Source organism: Hyalella azteca, unplaced genomic scaffold, assembly GCF_000764305.2.
Source record: "Hyalella azteca isolate HAZT.00-mixed unplaced genomic scaffold, Hazt_2.0.2 contig6292, whole genome shotgun sequence".
Taxonomy (NCBI): Eukaryota; Metazoa; Arthropoda; class Malacostraca; order Amphipoda; family Hyalellidae; genus Hyalella; species Hyalella azteca.
Window position 1 is genome coordinate 124,085 of NW_025936455.1, and position 13,723 is coordinate 137,807.

The window sequence follows — 13,723 nt, forward strand, 5'->3', positions numbered from 1 at the left end:
TGCGCCACACTGAGGCTGTCGGAAGCTGGCGACCGCAATATATGGAATGACCTCGCTGGCCACCGCGGCTCCAAAACCACGCCCGCGGCGCAGGAATAAAGTGTTTTCCAGGGGGAAGAACCGATGAAACGTGCCAGTAAATTGGACCGAGAAACACGCACGTCTTTCAAGTGACCTTCTGATGTAGCGAACAGGAGCTTAGTGGTGTTTTAGAATTGGAGCATTTTTTGGATTGATTTTAGTTTAAAGAGCATTGATGTAAAAGTTACTTCGAAAGAAATTGATGCGAGATTATTGTCGGAGTGTTGGAGTTGGTTCACAGTAATGTTATTGCTAGAAGTGGCTTCAAGAAAACTATTTCCGCCAATTAAGAAAATATTCGGTGCGTCAGCTTCATTAATTTCCCTTGTCGGCAATGGAAAAACAAACATTTCGCAATTATGCCTTCAATACATGTAAGCAGGAATAGAGATCCAGTAAATTGCAAACCTACTATAGAAATTTCTTCAGCTTCATAATTTTTGAATAATTCGAGACGAAATTATTGGATTAAAAATGCAGTTACAAATTTTAACGGCCGATTTGTAACCGTTGTGTTGGCTAGACTTCTTTTAACTATTAATTTGCAGCTTCGTTCAGTGACCCCAATCAATCGTGTTATTAATTTGGAATGAAATATTCTAATAAAATACTTTCAATGATTTTTACTGTAAAATTCTATGTTGTCAATGGAGAGCATGTCATAAGTAAAGCATGAGGGTCACCTTGAAGACGACAGGATATGACTGAAAATTCACCGACAGCCATACTTTTACGCTCGACGATATCATGTGGAAATTCCAGAACGTTTTCGCACTTTATTGCCACCGGCATTAAAGTTCCAGCCCATTTTGTGGCAGGATGGAGACTGCAACAAACCGCTCTCGAAATGAACAGGGGTTCCCCTTTGGAAGAAAATAACTTTCTTAATTACATGAAGAAAACGATTTGTTGATTGCTCACTGCTGACTTAGTCTCGCAAACAAATAATGTATTTGAATCCACATCACTAATTTGTGTTAGTAAAATTTGTTTTTACGTCTTCTGACTAAATTATTTATCAGGTTGGAAGATATTTAACTTCTAAATCTGATTTAAAACTGTTAAGTCATAAGGTTGATTATGGCGTTATTCGAATCATAAATTTAGACTAAATTGTATGAAACCCATGTAAATTGGGATTAATTTCAACTTACCTTGTTCGATAAAGACACATATTAATGGTGAGTTTTTTCGGAGAATAAATGCTCAATTTATAAAGACTGATAAACATGAATTTTTCGTTTTTATGTCGTATTATTGTCCATGTTGCAGAAATTTCATATCTTCGTGCCTCTACAGACCTCAATATGAGAGTGGGGGTTGATTGATGCTTCGAGCCGGTACGTCTGTCTCAACAGCCGCGAGTAACTTGATAACCATTTTCCTGGTTCGGAGTAATTATTTTCAACAAGATACTTTCAATGACATATCAAACCCCAACGACATTCACGTGCAAACTGTAAATTATCAACAAAATTAAATATTAATTTATGTATCGAACTTTTTGGGTCAAATTTTAACTTAATGGGGGCCAAAAGAAAAAGAAAAATCAATAAGGAAAACAACCAATTTTTTTCTCGTATGTCTAAGTGAAAAATTTCAATGACAGTAAATAAATTTCAAGAGGTTTTATGTTATTTTTGCCGGCCAATTAAGTTTGGAAATGGCACAAATCTTCATAATTGGCCGGAAAAAAGGCCCATTTGACAACTCTGGCCTTTCTGCGCTCTTGTATTCTGATCGCTTGAAGCTCGGTCGGAGTTTGGGCCTCGCCGAGTTGCACTCTAAATGAAAAGAATAAAAATAAGGAATATTTATTTATTTTTCTTCTAAAAATATAGAATATTATCTTTCATCCGCCAAAGCAAAATCAGTGTCTGCTTACTCCTGAGTGAACACCATTATTATTGCAAAAATAAAATTATCCATCGTGTCGTAATTTGTATATCACTTTTGGAATAAGTTATTTCTCATTTTACGAGTTGCAGCACGCCAATGATCTTGATCAAATAAAAGTTTCGCGTTAGGCATTGCTGGCTGAGTTAGTACGTTCCTGTCTAAATACGTGTGCGTGAAGTAGTACCATATATGTTCGAATTTGTAGTTAAAGACTGTTAGCCCAAACCAAACTATATATATAATTCAAACTCTAAAATTGGTGACGGTTATTCATGGTGGTGCCACCATGGATAATCAATCTGCATTACGTCGCGCCAATTCTCCCTTCTCCAGGCCACTCCCTCCTCCTTGTTACTCTATTCTTCCTATCTTCCCTTTAATCTAGTGTTTGTTTCTTTCCCATTACTCCATTCCATGTTTGTTTATGTGTTGGAAGCCTGACACCGCACATATGCAAGAGCTGCACGGCCGCGTATCCACGATACTCTCGTGTTGGGATATTACCAGGACTTGGAAATATATTTTTAGTGGAAGAATAGTAAAGGTAAGGCATTGCATAACTGTGAAAAACAGATTGGGTATATAATTTCATTTTAAAACGGGAGATTGTTATTCAAACCGTTCAAGACTTATATAATTTAACTTAGAAGACACTAAATGGTTTTTCCAAATGTTGAAGGCAGTCAGTTGGGAGTTGGGGTTTAATTACTATTAAAGCGCAATTCACATTAGTTGAATTATTATTAACGCGTTATTAACTAATTATTATTAGTTTAACCTATTAGTTATAAAATTGAGGTTCTGATAGTAAAATGATGACTTACGAAATTGAGCGTAAGAAATTTACCAGTGATGCGACAAGCTTGTAGTCGCAAAAAAGCGCCATTACTCTGAAAACATCAGGTATAATGCTGGAATGAGTGAACGTTATGTGGTAGATTGAAAATTCGTAAGGCGTGATCGATTGTTTATAAAGTCCACGAAATTATAGACTGTCATGTCGTTTTCAATTTGAAGGGAAAATAAGAGGTGAAAATGTCACGAAGAACAAAGGCATCTGTGTCTGCTTGCATGGTGCCCCTTCCTGAACCGATTCGCGGGCGATTTCGGTTGCCAGCTAGTGTTTTGTTGTCAGTTGCGTGCCTCCATCAGGCCCCATGCCTATGTGACTAGTGTCGCTTGAACAGTTGGAGCTATAGAGTGATGTTGTTGGGTCTGAACCACTCGAACGTAAAACTATTCCAACGTAAGATCAATCCTGCGATACGCGCAAGTGATAAACTGTACAGGCGAGTATTCGTGTTTTACGCGTTTTCCCTCCAATGAGTACTGACGAATCAGATTGTTCAAGCAAAGCTCAATCTAAAATAATATGCGTTTAAAAATACATTTTTAAAGACAACACTTCCAAAGAATCCAGTGTCTCCAATCTTACAGATGTACAATTAATTTCTCGTTTAATTTTCGAAAATTAAAAAAATTAGTTTTTCAATTTTTTTAATATATAAATTTTGTTTAATATCTAATTTTTCAAAATTATTTATTCTGTTAATTAATTCATGCATTGCCTCTGACTTCACACAAGTGTGCAAAATTTCAGATCAATTAGACAGGTAAAAGTGTGTCAAATATCAGTTATAGGATTTGTAGCTGACAATGTAATAAACCAACGTAAGTTCCTTGTTCTGTTGTTCATTCCATTGGCATTGCTTTGTCTTGCAGGTAATAATATTCTTATCCAGGACCTTTTTGACAACAAATGTGTGGCTTTTTAGAAATCGGTAATTTTATATATTATTATTTATTTTCCTCTTAGCGGTCGCTTCCAACAAGAATAGGTAGCTAGCTTCCAATGCAGGTGCTCTGTTCTGTAGAATCATCAAATACGACCCATTATTTTCCTTATCCTATCTTGACAATCAGCAACCAGTTCTTCAACTCGGAGTTGGTAGTCTTTTTATCACAAGAAAATCTATTCGTTTTGTCGACATCATTAATTCATTCGTCAAGATCCAGTCATTACCGATAAACATAAGCTCTGCTGTCCACCTATCGTCAGTACCTATCATGATGTGCTCGGTCACGGTCTCCTGTTCGATGCCAATTTTGCAGGCTTTCCTGGTCACTTATTTGGTTAAGTACTTTGGTATCTTGTCTATCAGGCTTAAAGCAATGAGAACAGGAATAGATAACAGTTATCAATGCTTTATCTTCTGCAGTGGGTATGACCGACGGCAAGATTCATGTTCATTTTACTTGGGGTTTTCGCCTGGTAAGGTTAACCGGATGATCTTTTTCTGCCATTAAAAATATTAATTCATTCTCATTAATCATTATTTGGCTAGTAATTGTGGCTTGAGATAATGCTGGTAATGCAAGACAGAATTAAAGACTAATTACACATAATATAACTGAAACAAATCTATAACATTGCTACATATAGAATTATAGATCATAAGACTACAGGTCTAGCGGAAACCGCATAGTGATCATATTTTGTTTTGAAAATGAACAATTTTACAGTTTTATAGCGTTCCCGATGCCTCGTATAAAAAATGTTCTTAAAACATGAATCTTTTGCAGGCTTCTGAATTCCCGTAAATATGGCCCACCACATGGAAGCAGAACTTCTGGATGGTGTGCGGTACGTTAATTTGGACGAGATTTCCCGATGCTTGCATTTGAGTGACTTCGACCGATGCTACAGGCGGTCGACTCTCATTCCTCACCGACTCAACAGCGAAATTGTGGATACCCGCTTCGTGAAACCTGTGAGTTTGCATGGGTGTGTGGATAAGTGCATGATACTGGCATACCCTAGTTGGCTGTCTTCTGGAAACATGAGCAATTAAAAACATCAAAAATATCACGCAGGGAAAGTGACTACTCGAAGCACATCATTTGAACAAAATTTTCAATTATTGTTTCTTATATTTTATGGAAACGCTTAGTCTGGCATTTGAAGACTGAAAAAGCTGTCACTCGTTATAAAAAATGGCTGTGACTTATTGTGATTGCACTTTGATTGATACATTTATTGACTGAACTTCATTTGCTACAAACTGACCCAAAATGTCAGTATTTTTCTGTAATCGCAACGGTGCGGTATCGTAAACAAATAATTCATTAGACTGCATTCTCACCTTTGAATGCAAAGCGGAAAACTTGAAATGCATGGGTTGTTCACAACCAGTTAACTTTCTCTACACATAACTTTGTTAGAATTTTAGCTGGGTTTGTTAAGGCTTACAGATCTTTGTGATTTTTGTTCAATTTTGTGCATTTTAGCATTCATATCTTTTTTATTTTCTGGATCCTCTATTTTCAGGTGCTGTGGTTCTCTCCGGCTATGCCATCTGAGTACCACAACATGTACGGGAACGTTAGCTTCACGATCTCAATGAGTGACCTGTTGAGGAGTTTCTCGTTCAATTTCTACTACATTGACCGCATTGAATTTGATACCCACACATCGACGCGAGTGCTCTTCACTGAGAAAAACTATGATAACGTCTTCGAAACGATAGACTTCAAGGAGTACGGTTCTCCGTTGAAACGATCGCGTTGGAGGCATGCTATACAATGCGAGTCTGGATACAGCGACTATCACAGCCACAAAGTCGAGATTGCTATTGAAGCCAACAGAGAAGATCGAGATTGGCTGTATGAGAGCTGTGATTTGGTTGCCAATAATCACTCATGCGCCAACATTCTTACATTTTCTAACAATCGTGCAAGATACGATCCACATGTTTGCCATCGTTATAATTTGTTTGGTAGGCCTTGCCCGTCGAATTTCTTCCCTGAACACACCCGGTCAATTCTTTGCTTGCAGTACTGCGTGCAAGAGACCAGTTACAACCGATTCCAGATACTAGTTTGAAGTTATGGTTGAGTTTTTGCAGTTGGTCTAGTACGACTTAAATTGTGTTTCTGATCGGATTTGACCCGCATTGGTTCAGGAACTGAAGCAGAAGCAGCAAGCAATACTGGAACGTAGAACTAAATTGAATTTCATGGACAAATAGTAATACTTCCTGTGCAGAGGTATTCGGTTAACGAATAAGGAAATGGTTAAAGTTTTGGTTCATGTTTTGTTCACAGAAGATCTAAAATCGTGTCATTTGACCGGATCATTTCACGACTGACGATAGTTTGAAGTAGCTACTAGACTTCCACCGGGTTCGATATGGTGCTAGGCATTATGGAGGTTGATTCACCGGAAATTTTTAGCGCATAATTTGAAACCCTTTACCTGTAATTTTTTTAACATAATATAACATAGTGATCTCGGCGCTGAAGTGTAGGCCTGATGTGGCCTGTCGCCGATTCTTTTCCTTTTTGTGCCTTGTTGACAGAATATCTAAAATCGTGTCATTTGACCGAATATTTTCATTACTGAGGAAGTAACTACTAGACTACTACTAGGTTTGAAGTAACTACTAGACTTCCACCGGGTTCGATATGGTGCTAGGCATTTCAAATCTGTTTTTGACCCAGTTGCTGCTAATTTATGAATTAGCAGCAACTGTAGCTATAATTTTATATCTTCAGTTATCAGTTGAAAAGTTATTTTTTAGGCTTTAACTTCAAACTTACAGGGCCAAAAATTTTTGTTGCCATCAACTGTAGTGGATGTTTCTAGCTCACTTCTGACAAATATAATCTATTAGTTGCATACAGCTATCATTTATACATTAGGTGATTTATACTTAATTGTGCGTATTTTTATTAAAATTTTTAGCCAAATGAGCAACGGTGCATATTAGCAGGATTTTTATGTGAACTGTTTGAATAAGTTTGGTCGAAAAATGTTGGATGTAAATTAATATGTACTTGAATAAGTATGGTCAAAATTGTTCAGCAGTAAATCAATTTGTACTAACTGTAATTTTTATGATTTGTTCCTCTCATTATATGGTTTTTAATCAAACTAAAATCATTCCTAAAAATATTTCCCAGCAATCAATAGGCGTTTTTCATTTTTCATAAGTTAATGGTGCGAAAACGGTCCCAGTACAAATTTTTTATTTATCATGTGCAAAATTGTTCTATATTGTATGCTAAAAATTTCATAATTTTTCCGCAAAATTTCACAATTTTAATGCAAAAAAATCAATATTTTATGCAAAACTTCCATAATTTTTATGAAAAAAATAAAAAATTCGATACAAAAATTTCAAAATTTGATAACAAAACTTTCGAAATTTGAATGCACAAATTTCATAGTTTTTGCGCAAAAATGTAAACAGTTAATGTGGTCTTAAATTTATAATATTTGGTGCAAAAAATAATTCATAAATTTTGGTCCAAAAGTTTAAAAAAATGCATAATTTTTGTGCAAAAATGTCATAATTTTCAAGCAAAAATGACATAATTTCTATAAAAAATATAGTTATTTATGCACAACAATTTAATAACTTTTATACAAAAAATTCACAATTTCTATGGTAAAATTTCATAATTTGCATGCAAAAATTCCATAATTAGTTACTTAGCATTTATTTTTAGCCAAAATTTTTTAAATATCTACATACTTTCTCTTACGACTTTCTGATAATAGCGTTTATTATCAGTAACCACTTAGATCGTTTAAGCAGGACACCGCGTTAGGTAATTCAATCTTCGGGAGGTAAAAATGGATCAAAATTGTCATTGGAATATTTTAGATAATTCTTATGTTCATGTGAACCGTAGGGAAACTTGGAACACGGTAAAAAAATATACTAAGCGTTTAAATTTACGACCCTATTAACCAGCGATCAACAAGGACCTCGAATTTATATTAAGGGTTTTAAAGTTGATTGAAAAAGAATTTTCATTTATGAATGAAATACCAATATTACAAAATACACTTTTAATTTCTGTTAGAATTCTCCCTTCTTCCCTCACCCACTTGCATTGCTTCATGATTCGAATATCAAAAAAAAAAAAGATTTCAGGCTAAGGTGATATCCCTAAACATGTTTTGTGTGAACTAACTCGAATTACTCTCAAGAATGTAAAGATTTATGAAAAAACAGCGGGTTAACAAGGCGTCGCTAGCTGGCGATCGCTTATCCGAGAGATATGATAATGTCATTCTCGTCAACTAATCTTCAATGCTGTCATTTCATTTTCAAATTGAAGCAAAATGAATTTTAAGAACAGTCATTGCAAACCCTCTATTAGTAAAAAAATTCATTAAAATTCCGTTTATGAATGTGTAATAAATTTCATTGCAGCTGGTCGATATTAAGAAAAATCTTATCTGGTTGTCACTTCAATTATACTTAGCAATATTAACCCCTGAAGAAAACGAACAAAATATTGCAAGTTGAAAAGTGGGTGTTGAAATGAAAAAAATTGTATTCAACGTGCTCTAATTTTAAATGCAATAATGGATTAACTTTATGAACGGGAAAGCACCAACATGGCTATGAGTGAATTAAAATTTAATTTTTAAGTTTACACTGTTAAAAGCATTTAGAGAGCGGAGTTGCCACCACTAAGTCAATTATTGTCAAGTCAATACGCCGGCCGATTTTGACTTGATATTATTTATTATTTCAGTTTATGTTGTCGTATGAAACGACTCATGGAATCTAGACTAAATTACAGATTCCATTCCTGTACATTCAGTCACTTTTGTTCTCATTCTAATGGAATCTGTGGCAGAATCCTGATAACTATTTTTTTTATTAAATTAGAAACAATTAGTTTGAAATCGAAAGCATAAATTTACCAGCAAATTGGCCGTGTAATTGTCGGTGCGGTTATCCCTGCATTCTACACTTGGGTGCAGAAAGGTGTATGAAATAGGTTTGGGTCACTCGTAAAATTTAATACATAACTGTCACTAATTTCAGATGCGATTCTATAACAAGGACACGTGTTTTCCCTTTCCCCAATATTTCAGCACGTTATCATTATCATATCATTATGACATCATCGTGGTTGGACATCATCTTCTCATTGGGCAGGCATGCGTCAACTAACTTATCTTCTATGACGAGATTGCGCTGGCATTTATATGTATGTTCACTCCAGTCGTTGGTGTTTTTTTTATGTGAATCACCACCAACACTTTTGGGGATTGAAACCCAATAAAGATGAGTCAATAAATTCCAATTCCAGAAAATTTGAGTTTTTACAAGGAAATTAAAAAGCCGCACTTAAATGATGATATATTCTAATGAATTATGTACCCTGTATAGAAGACCATATCATTCATACATTTTTTTTGTTGCTGAATCACTTTTTGACCTGTGATTTATGAATTTATGAACCATTTTTTATGCACCGTATTTTAAAATAACTTTTGCATAATTAAATGGTACAAAACGAGCATTATTCATTTTCAAATATACGCCTGTTAGCTGTTAGACATTGAATATTGTGGTATCTGTACCATTGTTTGAGGAGGGAAAAATCCCTGTATATGTTTGAAAAAACAAGCTTATTTAAAGACCAGAAAATGAGTTTTATTTATACTGATATTATCAGTTTTTTTTCAATTAGTCGAACAATATTTTCCGTTTTAATCAATATAAAATCAGGTTATAAAATGAGATTTTTATTATGTTTACAAGGTTCAGAATATACCAAAATTCATTATCAAGCGTCAAGGTAGTTCAGCACTAATTAATTTTTTCAGCAAAATCTCCCAACAGTATCATGAAAAATAATCTTGCCAAGAAGAAAGGCTAAACAACTACAAGAACCGAAATAATCTCGTGATTCACTCGGGATTCAATATCGATAAAAGTTTAGTCATCGATAAGAAATTGATGGATCAATTTCATACGAACTTCGATAACATAGTATCGACGTTTGAACGTGTTATCCGGTCATATATAACTCGGATCCAGCGAGTTGCATCAAAAAGCGTAGTCATGACTCTTGACAGTGTCAGTTGCATGAGGCTATCGTAAGTGGTAAGATGGGCGTTTTCATGCTCTTAGAGATAAAATCCCATTACTGTTCTTTGAACAGCGTAAATTGTATTAATTAATTTTGGCGTTGAATCAAGTCTAAAATTAGGTTCGAGTTAAATTTATGTTCTTAAAGCTGGTCAGCAATTTAGGATACCAAAACGATTGATGGTGAGGAAACGATTGAGCAGTGTGAGGCAGCAGAGGCACTTTGGTGTTACAGTGACTGTGAGCAATGAAGTTGCAAAAACAGATTCGCAACGACTCAAATTTGTAATGCAATTGTTATTGAGTTTTTTTAACCTAGGAGTTTTCATTTCTCCCGACTGTACCCTCTCTTTATATGAATTTGACTTACGTACATCGATCCTCATTTGCTAGAAAAACAGTAGGTCGATTACTGCCCCAACCTTACCAAGACCTTCAGGTAAATGCTTGAGAGCTTGAAATGTTACGAAGTTGTAGGAGTTAGGACCGTAATATATTCTCAAATGAAGAGTTCACCCCTGACAAACGGAAAAATTCATATAAATCATCGCAAAAAATAGTATTTAATTAATAGTACTCTAGTAGTAGTATAGATACAACGACTATCGAGAAATTTATGAGTGTATCAGTAGCATCTGTTTACACGAGATCTAACGGTATTCAACTGAGGTAGTGTATGTACGTTTTGAATGTGTGTCGGTTCAAGCCTCAAGGTTACATCGTTCCTGTTGATATTTAGTATCTACAAATTATTACTAACGTACAAACTTCTGCAGACTTCCTTATTTACTGAAAAATGGTAAAACACTTGGAAGCTGAGACACTAAATGGCGTGCGGTATGGCAATTTGGACGAGATTTCCAGATGCATGCACTTGAGCGACTTCACTCGCTGCTACAGGAAATCGACTCTAATTCCTCACCGACTCGGCAGCAAAGTTGTTGATACTGACAGCGTGGACTCGGTGAGATTGCTTGTTTTCATCCTGTCACGATTAAAATGAATGAAATGAAAGAATTATATCGATACAAAATCAGGGAGTCAGTAAATATGTCTTCTTTTTCTCATTTGTGAAATACATGTAATGAATCGAAATCGATTGGTCAATGAGCAAAAAATTTATATATTTTTAATAGTCTTTAAAATTTTCAATGAGTTATTCCATCAATCTGTCTTCATTACGAGCTTTTCATGTAAGATTAATTGGACATAAAAAGCGTGATCAATGTACCTACTTCACAAATACATTGATCTTTGTCTAGATTCACTCGTATTCACGTTCACGTGAAGTAAAATTCTACTGAAGTTCACAAATTATAATAATGATTGAATATCATCTTAAATTTTCATCCGTGGTTCATTCAGAACAGTGCATTCTATTTTCATTCTTTTTACTTTCACAGGTTTTGTGGTTCGCTCCCGCTCTGCCACCTGAGGAACACAACATGTACGGGAACGTTAGCTTCACGATCTCAATGTGCGAACTTAACGCAAGGTTCTCATTCAATTTCTACTACATTGACCGCATTGAGTTTGCTACCCACACTTCGACGCGGGTGCTGTTCACTGAGCATGATTATGACAACGTCTTCGAAGTGGTAGACTTCAAGGAGTACGGTTCTCCTTTGAAACGATCGCGTTGGAGGCACGCAATACAGTGCGAGTCTGGACACAGCTACGAACACGATCACCGAGTCGAAATCGCCATTGAAGCTGATAAGGAAAATCGGGATTGGCTTTTTAGAAATTGCAAGCTGATTGCTAATAATCACTCCTCTGCCAACACTCCTACACATAGTAAAAAAAGACCATACGAAAAATCATACTGTCATCGTCATAATTTTTTTGGAGATCACTGCCCGTCGGATTTCTCGACTAAGCAGACCAGAAAACTTGTGCTCTCTCAATACAAAAAGAAATACATCTTCTAACATGGAAGTAAAATATTATTCAGAAATTATAACACATGGTTAACGTCTCTACCTTAAGGATCCTCATTACAACTCATATATACAAGGAAATTTAATGGTCTTTCGTTACGAAAAAAGTCCGTAATGCGTTATTTCGAAAGTGGTGCTCAAACCTCTATATACTACATTTTCCTTCTAGCTAGCATTGAGTGATGTTAGGCCAACCTTCTAGAAATGTAATGTAGATTTACCTTAAGCTCAATTATTTTTTTATTTGACAGTATGAAATTGCCGCCGAAGTTATGCTGACTTTCAGGATATGTAGCTTTTCTTCAAAACGCCTTATGCTCATTTTATTTTCGAAATTATAAATTTGCGCATTACTTATATGAATAAAAGAATCCGAAATTCGTATTCTATGCATTGTATAACAGTTTTTTCATATTTTTTTCAGTTGCACAAGTTGATGTTTCTATCACTCTTAAAATGGCATTCAGTTAACATATTGTTTGTGCCATTTTTAGCAAATCCATCTTATCTATTTTTGATATTTTCAAACAGATTTAAGTCAATTTTATTTATGAAAGAGGAATTCCATTTTGCTCTCCCTTCTGTAGATTTATTTTGCTCTCAGCAATTACTATCCGTTCATTAACTCAACCTGTACGCAATTGCATTTGGTGTAATTCCGTTTTGTTTGTTATTTTTTATTACCGATGTTGGTCTGCCCTTTTGGTAAACAAAGGAATATTGCCAATTCATTATGTCGTACAAAGTACTTGATGATCCCCCACACATAGTTTCAAGCAGCCGTTAAAACTATGATTTGACTTTTTTCAGTTAAAATTGACTTTATTGCCAAGGCGGGTAAATTCGGTCAAGAATCGATTCACACTGGAAGTATTTTGGAGTTTAAAATTTGAGTTCATTTAGTTCCATTTATTCTGTTCATACATATAGTTATTTTTCAAACAGGCTAGTGGATTTTAGCACGAATTGTTCGTTATAAAACTTTGTTGAAATGTTGCTGCATGTGCAATGTTCGTTCAAATTTTGTGCATATTTCCTTCCATATCATTCCGTTATTTATAACCCACCTTTAGTTTGATATCTCAAGAAGCGTAAATGTTTAAGTAAATTTCCAAACACAAGGAATCATTCACCCAATCATCAAAATCATTTCTTGTTCTCAACGCACCAGAATAACGCAAGCAGCTATAATTAATCGTTCTTATCGGTCTATACGTCGCATTCAGGGCTCCCCCGTATCGCGAAAACCTTGAGTCGAAATTCACGGGAGCGATATATTCAGTCTTCGGGAACAGGATTCAATGTAAGTAAAAATGTCTGAAGAGCCTTGATAAAAATAATTCGTACTCAAGGGTGTAGTTCCTACGATTAAATCGGAATTTTTTAATATATGTTCTCGTAACTTAATTTGCCAACATATTACTGATTTTTTAAAAGAATTTAGGAATCGATTCTTGGTCTCCCTGCGGACACTCGATCAGCTTTATTATTTGAATTCCTATTATAACAATTGTTATAGATGGTTCTGTTCCAAGGAATGACGCCCGGGGCAAAAGTGGCTTTGAGAAGGAGCACCAACATGTCTAAATGCCCTAAGGCTGTGAGCTAGCGAGGATATTTTAAGTTTAAACTGCATTTACCGTATTTCTGTGCTTCTTCATTATTTTTAAATTGCAAGAAATGTTGGTAGCGAAACATTACAGAATCGCCCAAGGACGCAGCTAGTATACTACCTTGTAGAAGATAGGAAATAATTTGGATCGTATTGCTCATGTTCACTTCCCTTGCATTGTAATGCTAGTCGTGTTGTACAGAGTTTTAATAAATGGATTTGATACCATGTCTCAACCTCTTAATTCTCAATAGTTAACATTGAATCGTGCCGATCAAAAGTCATCAAAT

The 13,723-nt window shown here is 35.3% G+C and overlaps 2 protein-coding genes across 3 annotated transcripts; both read left to right on the forward strand.

The window, feature by feature from the left end:
* The first annotated feature begins 4,236 nt into the window (after positions 1 to 4,236).
* Positions 4,237 to 6,117, forward strand: LOC108677898. The gene is made up of 3 exons (XM_018166201.2): positions 4,237 to 4,252; positions 4,564 to 4,751; positions 5,309 to 6,117. Exons 2-3 carry the CDS (start codon positions 4,584 to 4,586, stop codon positions 5,861 to 5,863), a joined length of 723 nt encoding a protein of 240 aa, XP_018021690.1. The 5' UTR covers positions 4,237 to 4,252; positions 4,564 to 4,583; the 3' UTR covers positions 5,864 to 6,117.
* Positions 6,118 to 10,041: 3,924 nt separating this feature from the next.
* On the forward strand, positions 10,042 to 13,723 carry LOC108677896. 2 transcript variants are annotated; one of them, XM_047880795.1, is made up of 3 exons: positions 10,042 to 10,064; positions 10,658 to 10,845; positions 11,285 to 13,723. In XM_047880795.1, exons 2-3 carry the CDS (start codon positions 10,678 to 10,680, stop codon positions 11,810 to 11,812), a joined length of 696 nt encoding a protein of 231 aa, XP_047736751.1. In that variant the 5' UTR covers positions 10,042 to 10,064; positions 10,658 to 10,677; the 3' UTR covers positions 11,813 to 13,723. The 2 variants fall into 2 exon arrangements, with proteins under 2 accessions (XP_047736751.1, XP_018021689.1); XM_018166200.2 differs by lacking the exon at positions 10,042 to 10,064 and having other exon boundaries at positions 10,600 to 10,845.